At 53.4% G+C, this 16,748-nt stretch overlaps 1 protein-coding gene across 1 annotated transcript in view; it reads right to left on the bottom strand.

Moving 5' to 3' along the window:
- Window positions 1–16,748, bottom strand: part of Sdk1 (sidekick cell adhesion molecule 1) — an 881,670-nt gene that overhangs the window by 77,315 nt on the left and 787,607 nt on the right. Inside the window, exons 29-31 of the mRNA XM_047533731.1 lie at window positions 12,443–12,637; window positions 9,858–10,059; window positions 1,520–1,623 (exon numbers count right to left, since the gene is read on the bottom strand). Coding sequence (XP_047389687.1) covers window positions 1,520–1,623; window positions 9,858–10,059; window positions 12,443–12,637 — 501 coding nt within the window. The remainder of the gene's footprint in view (window positions 1–1,519; window positions 1,624–9,857; window positions 10,060–12,442; window positions 12,638–16,748) is intronic.

Below are 16,748 nucleotides of genomic sequence, written 5' to 3'. Positions count from 1 at the left end.
GAGAGTCCCTCCAGTGGTTTTTCAAGAAATGGTCCATTCCCCCAGGTCACAGGGAGGCTGTCGGATCTTGTGCTCACACGGTTTGTCAGAGATAACACAACAATAAAATCAGCTTGTTATGTGTCTTTCTTCTCTCTTCTATGAATTAGTGCACAGTTGCAAAAATTACCTCAATTGTGTTAAATGTAAATTAAAGCAAAAGCATTTTCAGTTTGGGATGCTGTTTTAGTTCTAGAGCCACCTTCCCCATGGTTTAGTGTGAAACTGGCCCCCACTTGAAGCGGATGGACTGGAAGGCTTTGGGGTTGCTTGGAGCCTCCTGACACTTTACCTCTGCACTTGACCTAGGAGCTCCCTGGGGCTGACAAGCTCCCCGGCCCAGCAGAGCTGCTGCACCACACAGGACTCTGAATTGGGGCTTCTCCCCCAAGCCTCTGAAGCCTTCTCTCCTCTCCTGGTTTTCCTTGGGACTCCAATAAACTCCCAGATTTAGTGCACAGGAAACAGTTCGGGAGAGCCAGGAGGAGCCACACAGTCATTCCTCAAGGGCAGGTCAAGGGCCTCACAGAGGCCAGAGGGCCCTCCTATCAGGGCCTGAACCCAGCAGATTTTCACCCCACTGGGAGAACGAGTTTTGCAGCAAAACACAATCTCTCTGTGTTGCTGAGGAACTGAGAATCGTTCCCCTCCACCCTGGGATGGTTTCTAAGGTCCTGCGAGGCCTTGTTTGGGAGAAACTAAACTTCTAGGTTCTAAAAAGTAAGAACTGAAGATGTGAGGTCACAGGGTGAGTGGCTGGAAGCTGGTCTATTTGAAAATCTTTCCACTGGTGCGTTAAATGGGAAAGACGGTGCTCTGGGCTTGGCTTAGGGATTTATTATCAAGCGCTGCTGGGTGAACTAAGTGCTCGGCCTGGGTCGGATGTGCGCCTCACCGTTACACAACATCCATCGCTTCCCTCCCACGGGCTGCCAGGCCATCGCTGCTCCACACATCTGATGGAGCTGTCTCCCGGGCTCACTGTGGTCTGGCAGGATCAGGGCCCCGGAAATTACAATGAATCTTCAGGCCCAGAGTTTCTGAGGTAGGACGGGGGTGAAAGAACCACCTGATGTTCTGAGAGGCTCTGCTTTCCTTACCTGCCCTGCTGTTCTCAAACCAAGGACTTCGAGCAAGAGAAAAACTGGGGAAACCTCTTAAACCCAGCTACCCACTGACATTCATTTTTAACAACCCTATCAATTATTCAACTTCTGGGATGCTAATGGATGGTAGGGGCTTTGGAAGCCAATCAAAGAAAGTTCCATTCCATTTGGAAGCCCTTGAAGCCTTGATTTACAACCATGGGGCATGCAGGAACACTCTGAGCTGTCTGTCACTAATGGGATTCCGCTGCTTGCCACCGCTCCCTGGTGACCCCTTCCTTCCTGGCTCAAGACAAAAAGGGGCCTCTCTCTAGGAGCAAGTGTCTGGGCCTCAGAGGCAGCAGTAGAGAAAGGTTGGGCACCAACTTGCTCACCGTCCTGCAGTGTGGTGACCGCCTCCGTCTCTGAACTGAAGTCGCTGTCCCCGATGTCATTGGTAGCCTTCAGGCGCAGCTTGTAGGAGGTGAAGGGCCTCAGCCTGAAGTGGAGAGAGACTGTGACTGTGGGGCACTTGCCACCTTGTCCTGTCCATCCTGGGCAAGCACAGAGGGAAGGCAGGTATCTTCCTGGCCCAGGGAGCACGGGCTCCTGTGCTAGCAGAGATGGGCCTCTAACCACGCCAGCTGCAATGAGCGGGCCTCTAGGACAATGTGGATCTGTTGAGGAGCAGCCTGGAAACACCCTGGACCAGGATGCCAGGGTAGGAGGATTTCATGGAGCAGAGGTCTGGGAAACTGTCCTGTTCTACAAGGCTCCACCACCTCCACAGCGAGAGTCCACAGCCACTGCCCTCTGAGGACTTGCCAGGCAGGGTTGTCAGGAGGTGTTAATTAGATCAGCCCTCGCAATGACCCGCCAAGTGGGTGCCGGCCTGATGCACCCCTCTGCCCCTAGTGCTCCTGCGTGGGCTCTGCCTGGCCCAGCCTCAGGGGTCAGCCAAGGTCAAACTCTGCCCAGCTGGGAGGGCCACTGACCCCTCTCCCTCCCATTTGCTGAACCTGCCTGGGGCCAGTGCTTGGTAAGCATCACCCCATATGGTCAGCACAGGGGCTTGACAGGCAGGAGTTGTTGTTATGCCCATTTCCAGGTTGAGGAAACAGGCCGGTCAGGCCAATTCCCTCCCCACTGCCAGAGGACTGGTAAATGGCATGGCCAGGATTGGAATACAGGAGTGTCTTGAAGCAACATTATATGTCACTTTACATAATACTGCGTCCATGTCAACTATCCCTGTGAAAAATGTCCCAACCCCCTGATGAAGATGTTAGGGCACCGATGCTCTGCTCAGTGCTGGCGTTTCAAATCTATCTGTGCGTCTTCCCCCCCTCCCTCCCTCCCGTCTTTCCTTCCTTCCATAACAGCAATAGGGGAAGCATTTCTTTAAAGTAGATCTTTGAAAAGATGCTTTTTCTTAGAGTGACTTCCTCCTCCCCACCCAACCTTTCCCTAATCTATTCCCCATCTTTAACACCCCTTCCTCCCTTTCTCTTGGTTTCTAAAGAAGTCCCTCTGCAATGCTTTTCTCTCCTCCATCCAGAGGTAGCATGTTTATCTGGAAAGAAGATGCAGATGCGGGCCCAGGAGGTCAGGTGCCCTTTGATGTGATAAGAAGGCAACAGAGACTCAAGGCCAATGTCTTGGAAGAGCAAAGCCTGTGAAATTCCTGCCTTTTACACCTCTTCCTCTCATAAAAGCTTTCCACCCTGAATCCTCTGAAGAAGGAGCTCTCTCTTGCTCAAAGCCGGCTTTGAATGAAACCTGCTTTTTCCTTGCCAACCTGCCTCCTCCTGGGTTTCAGTGATGACAAGCCCTAAAGCCTTTCCTCCTTGGTTTTCCTCCTACCCCCCAGCCACTAAGCCTTCGTAGCTATTGGGTGTCACACACCAAGCCCCAGCCACACCTAAGCGGAGTCTTCAAACTACACAGCCAATGTCCCCTCTTCATGTCACTGAGCTAGTCAGTGACAAATGCCCCGGCTGCTCGGTGTCAGGCTGACCAGCTCTTCCAGCTGCCCTTCGCTTCCTCATGGGCAGGTGGGGAAGCCACACCTCTCTTCCCTCCAGCAGCAGCTCTGCCTCAGGCCACGCCGGCACCATCCCCTGTTTTCCAGGCCAGGAGACTTGAGGGTGATGGAATCCCGTCCTCAAGCACACGCCGACTCTAGGTTCCCCTGACTGCCTGTCTAAGCCGAAGTCCTCCTCGCCTGAAAGCCAGTCCTCCCCTGTCCCCACCATCCAAAGCTGACCTGTTGCCTGGGGGGTTTGAAACCGAGTCCTGGAACCCCTGAGACTAAGGACCCTGTGAGCGCAGAGCCCTGCTGCCTGCAGTAGCGCCCCACTGAGGTTGGCTTATGCCTTCAGCGTGGGAAATACTGTTTAGAGAAGGGATCCTGCTTTGTGGAAACGGGCAACCATTTCTGAGAACTGCCAACAGAGACTCTCCTGCTCTCTGCTTTCACATACGCCCTTCTCCATCAGCTCCAGGGAGGCTCCACCTCCAAGCCCCCAGGACCAACCCTGCCTTCTGCTCCCCGGGCCACAACGGCCTGGCTTTGCCACTCTGCACTCACTCCTGCAGCTGGGAAGAGCGGCGATGGAGGCCTCCAGACTTTAGTCAGCCTTAAGGGAGATACTTTCAAAGCCCCACAGCTACGATGGTCTCTGCTGCAGGCTTGGGGGAAAACCTCGGTTTAGTTCAAACAAACAAGGACTTCCACCTGCTCCTGGCCTCCTAGTTGTGACTGTGTCAGTGATGACCACGGGCTTTGCCCGTGAATGCCCAGCCTCACCCACCTCAGCTGCCCGCATATACATGGCCAGCAGCTTCTCCTCCTGGAGAAGCCCTGAAACCGAGCCCTGGAACCCCTGAGACTAAGGACCCCTATGACAGCAGAGCCCTGCCACCTGCAGTAGCGCCCCACTGATGTCGGCTTAGGTGTTCAGCGTTGGAAATACTTTGTTTGGAGAAAGGATCCTGCTTTGTGGAGGCGGTCCAGAAGGCCTTTTGGAATGTGGACTCTGAAGTCAGACTGCCCAGCTTAGTCCCCAGTCAACCTGGATAGGCCACTTTGCCCTATTTCTTTATCAGGGTGGCTAACAGCACCCTATCACAAGGGTAACCGGACAATTAAATTCAGGTGAAGCCCTTAGAAGAGTCTGGCACATTGTAAGGACTCGTTTAATATTCACTGTTATGTTACTGTCACCTTTAGGATCAGCATAAATAGCTAAAGTACCTGTCCTGCAAGCTGTCCTCTGTTGGGAGAAATCCTAGTTCTTGGCTCGCAGCAGTTTATGTCTCAAGTGTGTAAACTTGCAGAGAGGAGCATTCTGCTCTGACCACCTGGGAATGTAAACAATTGCCCCAAGTTGACCTAGTGTTACCAAGGGAACCTGGATAGGGGCCTGGTGGTCTGATCTCCTGTGGTACATTGTGATGGCAAAGAGTCTATAAAATGTATGGGTATTCCTGCAATAAACGAGTTTGCAAGCTGCTCACCACAGGCCTGCTTCTACCTAACTCCCGGAGTCTGGGGTCTTGATGCCACCGCCCTTACCTGCGCCTGACCTAGCCTGGCACCCCTACAGTCCTCAGACCTTGTTTGTTTCCCTCGTCTTCTTTATCCCATTCTCTTTCCTTGACGACATTATGAGAGTCAACATCCAGGAGGACAAGGACCATGTCACTTCACTTACTGCAGTAGCTCTGGTTACTGGTGCCTGTCACACCAGGTGCCCAGTAGTTCTTTACTGAAGGAGCGAATAAAAGAGGCTGACAGTGCCAGGAGCAGAGGACACAGAGGACACGTGCAGAAACTAGCAGGTGTCTGGTCTGTGGACGGAGCTCCAAAAAAGGCTTAGCCTTATATTTAGCAGTGCGTAGTGCAGGACTTCACTCTTCACTAAGGGTTTGGGGACTTGGGACCACACTGCCCACTCCTTGAAGACTCTTTTCCCACCATCCCACCTGGGTCTGCAACCTCTACAGGCACAGACGCCATGCACTGAGGAACCATGTCTGGCTCTGAGATTCACGGGGCTGGGGACAAGAGAGGACAGTCCAGCAGTAGACCCAGGTTCTGCCAGGCTCGCTTCATTCACCAAGCACTGACCAGCCACCTGGGAGCCGCAGGGCTCACAGGCATGTCTGACCTGCTTGGTAGGAAGCCACACCAATGCCCTGAAGACAGGCGAAGAGCAAGTCAGGTCTGCACCAGGGAGCGGCACCTCACAGACCAGATGAGACGAGTGATGACGGTGACGGTCGCCAGGTTCCCTAGCTCGGAACTGACTCAGCAGCATCCTGTGCCCACTTACCCCAGCCCCCTCCACCCCTCTGCAGAGCTGCTCCTCTGGGCTGCTGGACCACTTTCTGGCCTGGCACTCCAGCCTACCCCGTCCCTGCCAGGCTCCCTGCTGTGGGGACCAGGACTTCAGTGACTGCTTGATACAGAAGCAAGGGAACACCTGACCCTGGAAGTCTCCCCTTTGGCCCCTCTGATTCCCCCCCATTCTGCTCTCTCTCCCAGGTCAACTCAAGCCTCTGCTTTGGAGTCGGCAAGCAGGATTCCAATTCTGGCTCTGCCACCACATACCAGGGCAAGTCATTTAGCGCTCTCACTTTTCCCATCTATAAAAATGGAGATGATGTTACTCCTCAGGGCTGTTGTGAAAATTAATTATGTAACCAACCCCACTCATGGAGTCCAGTGGGTCTTGGTACACGGTAAGGTAAGCAGTTAACCAAGGTGGCTTTCTCTCTCTGGTCTTCCTGAAGGCTTTCTCTGACTCCCCTTGCTTTCTTCCAGGAAGCCCTTTGATGCGGGAGGCTGCTCCCCTGGCCATTTGCACATTCTACGTGCCTCCCCTTCCAAATCCCCACTATCCAACCTCAGAAAACTAATAGACTCAGGTCCATTTTAGAGATGACACCTGTGACCTAAACTCTTGCTTCTAACCACCCCCAAGCCCAGAAAATGAACAGAGTAGACAATGCAGGTCCCTGGCTATCCAGACTTGCCTAAGAACCCCTGTTCCCCAAACCCCAAAATAATTACACTGAGGAAGTAAGTGTGTGCTGGTGCTGGCTCCAGCTGTTGATCACACATAAGAATGTCACCTCTGCAGCGAGTGCTGTGTGCGGGCTGGGGCAGGGCTTGCAGTTCTGTGTTCTTCCCTCAGAGCTATTTTTGGAGTCTTATCAACAAAAGGAGCTTCTGTGTAACTTCAATTGTTTTGGTTATAATATAAACTGTATGAGTTCTTGGCATTAAAAAACTATCTACTTTTATTGATTTATCTTAAAGGCATCAAAACTAGTAAGAATTCATTGTTTGCATCACAGAGAATAAAAAACATCCAACCCATGCTTAAAATCCTTGGCCAAATTCACCTGATTTTGAAATGTCAGTATTTCCAAAATTATGTGGAAGAAGAATAAAGACCCTGATGGATTTAGGGTCAGCATGTCAGCTCTGAGTCCCTGCTGTTTGTGTGGTAAGTCCCTTCTGGCCCTCGTTTTCAGTTTGGATTCATGGCACCTGTTGTGTCAGAGTCCACTGGCCAGCAATGTACAGCCCACCAGGCTCCCATGGTCATGGTCCATCCTGAAGCTCACATGGCCCCTTCTCTCTGCTGCACATCTGTGCAAGGCTCACAGTCTCACAATCTCAGCTCACAATGGCTACACAGGTCTCAGGTGGACCTTCTCCCTGGTGCTCTGGACCCACAGTTACTAGAACCAAGCACAGTCACTAGATCTAGACAGTTAAGCACTCAGTATTTTTTTTTTTAAGCAGGTTTCACAAGACGGGAAAAGGTCAAATGTAGCTGTCAGGATTATTAAGCAGGAAGGGAGATCATGCCACAGCAGTGTACAAAATATTGCTTCCTTGGGATTCTGCCTGTGATGTGTTTCTACTGACAGTAGAGGAGGTATTTGTTCTAGTTCAGGCCTGTTAGGAAAGTGATGACAGTGTCCTCTGCACCAAATGACACTGCCTGTCCTGAAACATGGGGCATCTGCTTTCTAAGACCAAACCTAAGCACACAGTCGTCTGGGTATCTCAGAAGGTTCCAGAAAAAGTGCTGGACCTTTTTTGCTTTGTTTCAGATGGTTTCACAAGGGGGTGAAGTTATTCATATCCATGGCAAGCTGCTAATTAAGCTCAGCACCCAGGGCAATTGAGTGTGGCTTATTAAGAAAGGTCGGGCATGCCTGGCCACGCTCACCTGAACCCCAGAGCCACAGCAGGAGAATTCCGGGGCTCCAGAAGGTGACATCTGTGGCCAGGAGGGCTCCCCTCTGGAGGGCTGGGAGCTACGCCTCCCAAGCTCCTCTGCTGCTGCTCCCCGGGTGACTGGGTGCTGGCAGAAGGCTGGGAGGAGTCTGGCCATTCCGGATTGCCTATTTATTACCGTCAGTTTGCTGGTGGTCAACAATGAGGCCAGCCTGGGACTCAGCAGAAGAACCACAGGATCGACCTCCAGCCCTGCCTTTCACAGGTGACGAGATGGAGCCTGGCAAATATCCAGTGATGGACTTTTCCCAGGCCACACGGCTACATGGGGAGATAGGTGGCTGAAAGTTGGTGCTGAGCTGCTTTACTCTATGTCACGGGCCCTCATAAATCAGGTTCCCCGGGGGACAAGGTGTCTACAAAGACGAGCTATAGACCCATGGAGGGTCAGAGCCGAGGGCTTAGCTGAGCGAGGCACAGCATACCCATCACCTAAGACATCCCTGCCTCAAGCTTCTCACCTGTGAAGTGGGATTTTAAACATTCTGGCCTGCATCTCCACAGGGCTGCCAGGAGCCGTGCATGACCTATGGGAACGGTTCTGCAGATTACGGGGCTGTGCTCTTATTCACCCCCTCACTCAAGGTCTTGCTCTCCTCATTTTCAGTTGCCCATGGCTCTCTGAGGTCAGAAAATATTAAGTGGAAAATTCCAGAAATAAACAATTCATAAGTTTTAAGTAACTTTTATCATAGTCTATTGACACAATCATTCTATTTTACTATGAGTTATTGTCATTGCTACCTGGTTTACAAAGTTTTATCCTAAGTGTGTATGTACAGGAAAAGGCAGAGTAGATGGGTGCAGAACTACTGCGGCCTTGTGTCTGCAGAACGGCTGGTATCGTGTGCGTGTGGGCGAGGGGACCACTGCATAATGACCAGGTGAAGATATTAATGACACAGATGAAAACTCTACCCATCTGGAAGCCTCTGGACGGATCCACAGCGGGAACACCTCAGAGGTGACTGCCAAGACGCACCTGCTCCTTCTCACTATCCTCGCCAACTACCGCGTAACTACAGTCGTGGGGTGTGAGCAACTCTCTAAATTCCAGCTCTCCAACACGTGTGTCTGAATGTCACAAGTAGGAGGCTGAGTGGTGGCCTGGTCCCGCCATGAGGTCCCTGTGCTCAGGGCTGCTCGGCTTGGGCTCTGGGCACAGTGGAGAGCTATTGTTGGTGTGATAGGGCCAGGGGACCGGGTGTAGCTGTGCTGAGGTTGGCCTCCCTCAGCCTGTGACCCACTGTGAGTACCAGCTCCAGAGTGGGCCCAAGCCTGGGAATCACTGCAGAAGTCTGGGCCCTACCGCTCAGGGGAGGGGCTGCTCACAGCCTCTGATCAGCTTTCAGGGTCAGTGCCTCCTGGGGGCAGAGTGTGGGGGGACAACAGTGACATCACCACACCGCTGGCACACTGCTCCAGCATCCGGTGCCCTGGGTGTCATGTGGTCCTTATTTCAGGCTACTCCATGACTTAAAAGGCAGGTGGTGAGGAGATATCTGAGGTCACTCAGTCACTGTGCAAGGTCACCCAAGGGCAGGAGGCAGAAGCCAGGCCTGAGCCCCCACGTTTTACATTAAGATCCCTCTTCCTGCTATGTGCTGTGACCACCCCTTTCTCTTTCCTTTAGATCCCACCGTTGTCACTCCTGAGACAGTGATGGAGCCACACTCCCACCTGCCTGGTTCCAAAATCTGTCCTGGGTCCCTGAGGATGGAGGCACCCAGGGCTTCATCTCTGACCTGCTATGGCTCAGGTGGGGCAGTGCAGGGCTGCCCGGGCACCATGGAAGCTAGATGGACGCTCGGGGTCAGCAAGCTGCTCTCCTGAGTTTCCAGCTGCAGAATGGGGATCACCACCTGCCCTCGCTGGGTTAGTGGGGGTTCAATGAGCTGCACAGTGCCGCCTGGGAGTTAGAGTCTTGCCCTTCCCCTGGGTGCTGGTGAGGACTCCAGACCTGACATAGGGGGGTCTCACACAAGGAGTCCCTTCCCCACGCCCTGGAGTGCTGGCTTAGTAGCAGGTGCTCAGCAGCAAGCAGACTTGTGAGAAAGAGTCTCCTCTGTGCCTAACACAGCTCTCTCCAGGGCCCTGGGTGGTGAGGCTGCTGGAGGCCTGGGACCCCCTCCAAGACCACATAGGTCTGACAGTTCACTTAGCCTCTCAGCCTGTTTCCTCCACAGTAAGGGGTGTGAGAAGGCACCCTGAGGCCCCCGAGCAGACCTGTCAGTGTCTGAACAGGAGTATAGTTCCTCCCTGGTCCCCTGGGTCACCCTGCTGCTCACCCCTCCTCCACGTTCTCCCCTCCCCAGCACTGCCCTCTAAAGGAACTGGGACACACAGCCACACAACTCCCACTCTGTGGGTAGGGAGTCCAAGCTGCCTGGGGGGAGTCCTGGTTCCCTTAGTACCTTTCAACTGCACAGGCTGTGGCCTCGTGGCTGATGGATGAGGAGTAGGTCTGCCACTCTCCCCTGGGCAGCTCCCGAACTTGCACGGTGAAGTACCGGATGGGGGAGGCCCCATCACTGCCTGGGACCCACTGGAGCCGGAGGCTGCGGGCTGTCACTTCCGCCTGGGGCACCAGGAGCTCTCTGGGGGGTGCTGGCCGCTCTGCAATCAAAGGAGGACAGACCAGAGACATGAGAGAGATTGCTCTCTGCTGTTTCTGCTACCTGCCCAGACTGTGCATCAGACACTGAAAGGCTCTAGGTGAGGTGAAGAGGTGGTCTTGGAGCTGATTTTGGACATGCCCAGCTTGGATCTGATTGGAGACCCCTGCTGGCTCCCACAGCAGAGCCAGCCAGGCAGACAGGTGAGCAGAGGTGAACACCAAATGGGCCCCACCCTCCCAGCATCGAGAGCAGGCATCTGAATGACAGCTGGCATTGTGGGGGCTGGGACACCTCCTGCCTCTTTTATTCTGAGTTTGGGCTCAGTGACCCCAAGAGTGGGTTGCTCTTCCTGGCAATCAACCCGAGTCTAATGCATTAGAGGCATCTCCTTGGTTCTGAGGGGCACGGAGCAGGTGCAGGCAAGCCACCTTTGGGCTACCATGTCTGCCATGATGAGACAGGAGTGCAGGGTGCACAGGGCCAGCCCTGGTCTCCAGAGGGCATCACTTTCTTGTCACCCCGTTCTCGTGTCCCATTGATTCCAATAGAGAAACTCCATAGAGGGAGGAATAATTGTTTAATTGTTTATCATGAAGATTATTGATTCTGATTACAATGTGTGGCGTGTAATAAAGCAGCAATTGATTGTGGGCCCTGCAGTGATGGGTCTGTGAGAAAAGCTTCGATCTGGCTTCATCAGCAGTCCTGTCCCTAGGCACACACTTTGGCTGCCTGGCTTCTCCTGGCCCGAGCAATAGCCGGGCTCCCCTGCCCCTGCTCTGAGGCCTCCCCTGGACACACCGCCAACTGCAAAGTCCTTGTGGGCTCCAACTTCCTGAGCCACCAACTGAAGATCTGAGGGCCTGGCAGAAAATCTAAACTCTCTGGACTGGAGACGCAGGTGGCTAGAAGGAAGTGGGGTGCAGGGTGGGGAGCAGTGGCTCCACACCCTCAGCAGCAGGTCAGTGTGGACCAGGCCACGTTGGTCCACCCACAAGAGGACGTTCATGTGAGTATTTCCACCAGACTCAGGATTTGGGTCATGTCTGCCTTTACAAGCCTCCACACTGTCCTCTGCTAGAGGAAGCGAGTAGTCCCAAGTGGTGTTACCTGGAGGAAGGAATCAAAGGCCACTCGGCACAGGAACCAGGGCCGTAGCTGCCACACCCACGCCCTGACCACTCTCCCCAGTAACAAGGACCTCAAGGACCAGGCTGCAGCTCCGGTTCCTGGGGACCTTCCCAGTCCTGGTTTGGCGGGTCTCTTCACCTCTCTGAACCTAAGCCTCGTCCTCCACCAAGGGACCCGGGAAGAGTACCTGCTGCTGGAGGTGCGGGAGACGAGGGGCATTTTGGCGAAGCACATGCACACAGGCCGGGCTCACGGGAGAGGCACAGTCAGCATTGAGAAAATGTGGGTGAAAACATGTGCATGAGGAAAAGGTCCAGATGTTTGCTTTGGGAGAGTCACTGATTATTTTCCCAAAACTTCAGACATCACTTTGCTCTGATGATTGTGGGGTGGCAGCAAAGGGGACTGAAGGTGGTCCTTTAAAGAAGCATTGAGTGTGACCAGCTTTCACCCTCCATCTGCTGCATATTCAGAAGAAGTTCAGGCCTCTGGGTGACGTGAAGGCTGCTATCCTCCGGTCAAAAATGCCAAGAGTCACAGCAGCACCAGCGGCGGAGTGGGTGTGCATTACTGAGCTACAAGGGAGGGTCACCACTATCTCTATCACTAGGTAACAGGCCTGCTGCTCAGAGGTCCACGGGGACTCCCACAAGGGTCCCCTGGGAGCTGCAGGGCCCCTGGGAGAGCTCAGCTACAGGAGGGTGAAGCCAACCTTCCCCGTACTGGTCATGATGGTGGGGGTCAATGGCACCCAACTTGTGCCAGCTCATGGGGGCCAAGTGCCCATTTGTTTCCAGCTCTGCCTCAGTGAAGTCAGACTGGTAGCTCGAAGTGGACCCAGTGCCAGGACTAGCATCCTGGAATTCAAGAGCTGCCCTCAGAGACCTGGCCAAGGCAGGTGCTGCCTGGGGACCTTTTGGAAGAATCGAGTCACAAAGACGGAGCAGGAACAAGTCACCCAAGGGAATGTCAAGTGTCACATGCAGGAGCTGAGGGACCAGGTGGGTCCTGAGACCTGGGGAGGGAAGTCCTTGGGCAGAGGAGGTGTTGGGCCAGTGTGGGCTCAGAGAGAGGTGGCAGGAGCAGGTGGTGGGCTTGGGAAGCAGGGACAGCAGTCAGGGTTCCATTCAGAAATCAGGCAGCCGAGTAGCATGTGCCGTTTCTGGACCTGGCGTGGCAGCTGTGGCTTGGGCTGCAGGGTGCAAGGCCAGCTGCTGTCTGGGAGGTGAGCTCGGGCCTGGAGGGCTTACCTCTCTTCTCCGTGGTGATGACCGTGGCCTCCAGGGGCTCCCCCCATCCCTGCCTCGTCTTGGCGGACAACCTGAAGATGTAGGCAGACTCCGGGGCCAGCTGGGTGGCTGTGAACTGCCGCACCGTGGCACCAACCTCCACAGTGGTGAATGTGTGGGGGCTGCTGCTGGCCAGGCGGTAGGCGATCTGGTACCCTGCAGGGGAGGGGGTGGAGGGAGGGGGACGCTCAGCCAGTCCTCCCAGCACCAGCTGGGACCCTGCCCTCTGCCACCTGTCACTGCTTCTGGACTGGGAACCAAACACAGCCATTTGTTTCTTCCTGATTTCTGGAGGCTGCCATGGTGTGCATTGAAAGGGACAAGGTGCCCACAGTGAAGGATGGAGGGGCCTCTGAGTGTAATGCTCCACAAAGCCTGTTTTACCCTCCATCCTTCACCAGAGCAAGATGGGAGAACAGTTGCACCTTTCCTGAGGAAGCTGGCACATAGGGAGGATGCCACAGGAACCAGGACCCCATGTTCTTGACAGGACGGCCGCCGTGTGCCCTGCCCGTGGCTGTCTTTCTTTTGCCTTCTGTCCTCCTCCCATGATGGAGTCCTTCCCCTGCTCTGGCAGGAGAGGGCAGCGCCTGCTCTTGGCAGGTCCTTTCTCATGTACCAACCCCTGCACAGCAAGATGCCACCCGGCCTCGCCTCCGCCACACATGCGCTTCCTCTCATCTTCCTGCCGTCTGCAACCCTTGTGGTCCCCAACTTCCTCCAGTCTGCCCAGCATCCTCACCCTCCTCACTGCCCACCCCTGTGCTGAGCTGGGAGGCTCCACCTTAATCCTCCTTCTGTGATTTTTAATCAGTTGAGGGAGGGCTGGGCCAGCGCTGGCCAGCTCTGCCTGTTACTTGATTATTAAGGGTCACGGTTGATCAGACATCATTAACCATCAAACCTCTCCAGCAGGGCAACCCAGACCCAGCCTGGTTGCTGGGCACAGCCTCCTTTGGGCGCTCAGTGTGTGGGCCAGCTGCTGAGCCCTGACGCTGATTAAAAACAGAAAGGGGTGCTGGGTGTCCAGAAACTAATGACAGCCCATTGTTCAAGTTACACAAGGGGGACAGAGAGGAGCCACAAACAGCAGAGCTGAGGGGGTACTCAGCTGCTTTGCCTCATGCAGACTGTCTGTGGGCGGGCAGCACTGCAGGGTGAGGTGGGCCTGTCTCCTCCAGGTGGGCTCATGGCAACAGTGTCCCCCCGTCTCTGTGCTGGGTGCAGCACCCACTCTGCCGTTCTGGGGTGACTAGCTAACTGGCATCTTCCCAGGTCCTACACATGGCTATTTCTCTGACTGTGTAATGCGTCTGTCCCAGCTGGCTATATGGAGGGAAGGAGAATGTGGAGATCAGACCCTGACTCAGCCCCGCCTCTGCCAGTCACATCAGACTGGGCAGCAAACTCTGCCTCATCCATAAGGATGCCACCTGGAACTCATATATTTGAGGGACCCTGATTCTGAGTTGCTGCGTGGGCTACTCTGCCTCATGAACAAGGGCTCTTCTCTCGGACACGGGGACCAGGTGTCTTGGGGATTTCCTGGAGGTGCCCAGGACTCTGACAAGGGTGTTCTGCTAGAAGCCTCCCCCTTCCCATCCCATGTGACGAACAAGGACTGGCAGCATAGAATGGTAGGCAGGTCCTCCTCCCTGGCCACTCCTCCCTCCTTAGTCATGCTTAGTCAGGGGGTGGGGACTCTGCTGCTTGGGTAGCCAGTCTCAGGCCTTCAGAGACTCCTGGGCACCCAGCATCCTGAAAAGGAGGAAGCCAGCTACTATGGTGAGCACCCCACATGCAGGGCCCCAGGGGCTCCCACAGCCTCTCCTCCACCCCAGCCTCACAACAGCCTTAGCAGGGAACTCGTGAGGATGCAATGGTGCATGGAGAGGTTATGGGGTTTGCTCGAGGTCACTGACAACTGGAGCCTGGATCTGCTTCACTCTTCCTTAAAAAGAACAACCCAAGCCCATCTCTCAGCAAGAGGACTGGCCTGCTGATCTAGACCACGGTCCCTGTAGCACTGGATGAGGAGGTTTTCCAGCAGCAACAGTGCTCCCGGGAAGTGCAGGTGCTCTGGAGCACACCCCAGGTTCTGCACGTCACTGCTCCGTCACTCCAACACGAACCAGTGTCACCCCTCTGACCCTCAGTCTGTTGAGCTGTATGGGGGACAATAGGAAGCACTCACAGGGCTGCTGGGGTTACATGACCTACAACAGACACAGCTTCTTTTACGGTCACTCTTGGCCTTGATGGGGTCACAAGTCAGTAGCTGTCCCTTTGCTCAAGGTGTTCTGGTGGCGCCTCGTGATGCTCGCAGGGTTGCTTTTCCATGAGGCCCCCGGTCCTGCCAGGCACTAGTGCTGCCACGGTTCTACAAAAGCCATAGGCCTTGCAGCTCCAGGTCAGAACGGTGACCACCCATCAGAGGCAGCATGGGGACACCAAGCAGGCATGCAATACATGCTCAACTCCTGGCCTGACCCCTGGGGAGCTGGGACAAGTGCTTAACTCCCCTCACCTGGGCTATAATGTAGCAACGAAGCCCTGACTCTGCAGGGCCTGGAGACTGGGCTGCATCTGGTCCATGCTCAGCCCTGAGGCTGTTGCACAGCAGGTGTCCGTAGTGGGACCTCCCCTGGAAGTATATATTTTCCAATAGCTTTCTGCTTCCAACTACCTAATTCCAAGGTCATCTGACAGGAAACAGCATCTCTGGTTATGGAATCAATACGCATCTTTGAAAATTCTAGGCTTAAATTGCCTTTTTAAAAAGGCATTAAAATGTTATAGTATAATGTTTGATTATTACTTTTTGAATTGCTTCCTATTCACATGGCTCAAAGATTGTGTAAAACACAAAGAAAATAGTGTAAAGCTTTTCTCCTGTACCTGCCCCCGACACCTCCCTGAGCCTTTCTTCATGCGAGCACGGCTGGTTTCTTGGGTGTCTTTCTGGTGATAATCTAAGAATACGGAGGCAGAGCACTTAGGACGACAGCCTCATTCTTTCCTGCACACAAGAACACATCTGTCACCCGGTCCTGCGCGTCGCTTCTCTCATTAGCATCTGTACGGTTGTCATTTGGTTGGATGGATGTGGGTTTTCCCTTCTTATCCTTTGGGTAGTTTATCATTTATTTTGGGTTCTTCCAGTTCTTACCCTCGAATTTACAGGTTATGACATTTACTCGGTTGTTGGCTTCTTCAGACAGCATCTGATAACTCCTCCCATGAATGATGATGAAATTAGCCTTGTCCCCTTCTTTCGACCTGTCTTTTCTGTCACACAATTTTGGTTCAGTATAATACTGCTTTCCTTTTTCGTGGTATTTGCCTTTATACATTTAAATGCATTCATATCTCTATTATCTGGTAAAGCTCTGAATTTTATCTTTTGAGGCTCACCTACTGCTCTGAGAGATATAGACCAGTGTTCGCACATTACTCTGACCTCCTCAATATGTCCACACCTGGCTTTCAGAGTCACATGATTATTCTCATGGTGCAAAGATCTGAAGCATTTGCACTTTGTTGTGCAACCATGGATTATGGGTGCACAGCAGTGATAGCCTTCAGCAGAGGTTAAAGTGGCACATGGGACAGATCAAGCTGCAAGAAATGGCCAGCCTCTGTGCTAGGGAAGTGAGGTCCACACAGGATCTCAGGCACTACAGGGGTCGAGGCAGGCCTCATTGTGGACCAGGTGGCAGTCAGGGAACTGAGTAATACAAGGAACTTCTACATGACTATTTGAGCACATTCAGGTTGTGACTGGCACAAAAAGCAACTGACCCAGGCCCAATGCCATTGTCGTATGCATGTCTACTTTAAGGAAACCAAAGAAAGGTATTTTGCAATAAATAAACAAAACTTTACAACCAAGCATCAAGTCCACACTGGCAGACATAAACACAAGCAATAAGACCATGATCAAACATGGTGTTTTAGAATCATCAAGAATGTTGTACAGGCTGGTCATGGTGGCACATGTCTGTAGGACCATAAGTTCAAGGCCAGCCTTGCAACGTAGAAGAGAGAGTTTGTATCAGGAGAGAAAACCAAAAAAGGCTATGGATGTAGCTCAGGGGTAAAGTGCCCCTAGGTTCTATCCCCAGTACCACCACCAAAAAAAATCAAACCAAAACAAACAAACAAACAAAAAACACTGACCAGTATGAATTCTATACTTGAATGTTGCTTCTGGGGATGAAGAGCTAAATCATTCCTAGAGAAGCACAAATTAACTCTGCAATAAGAA

This window comes from Sciurus carolinensis, chromosome 18 (genome assembly GCF_902686445.1).
Source record: "Sciurus carolinensis chromosome 18, mSciCar1.2, whole genome shotgun sequence".
Classification (NCBI taxonomy): domain Eukaryota; kingdom Metazoa; phylum Chordata; class Mammalia; order Rodentia; family Sciuridae; genus Sciurus; species Sciurus carolinensis.
This window is presented reverse-complemented; position numbering and strand designations above follow the sequence as displayed.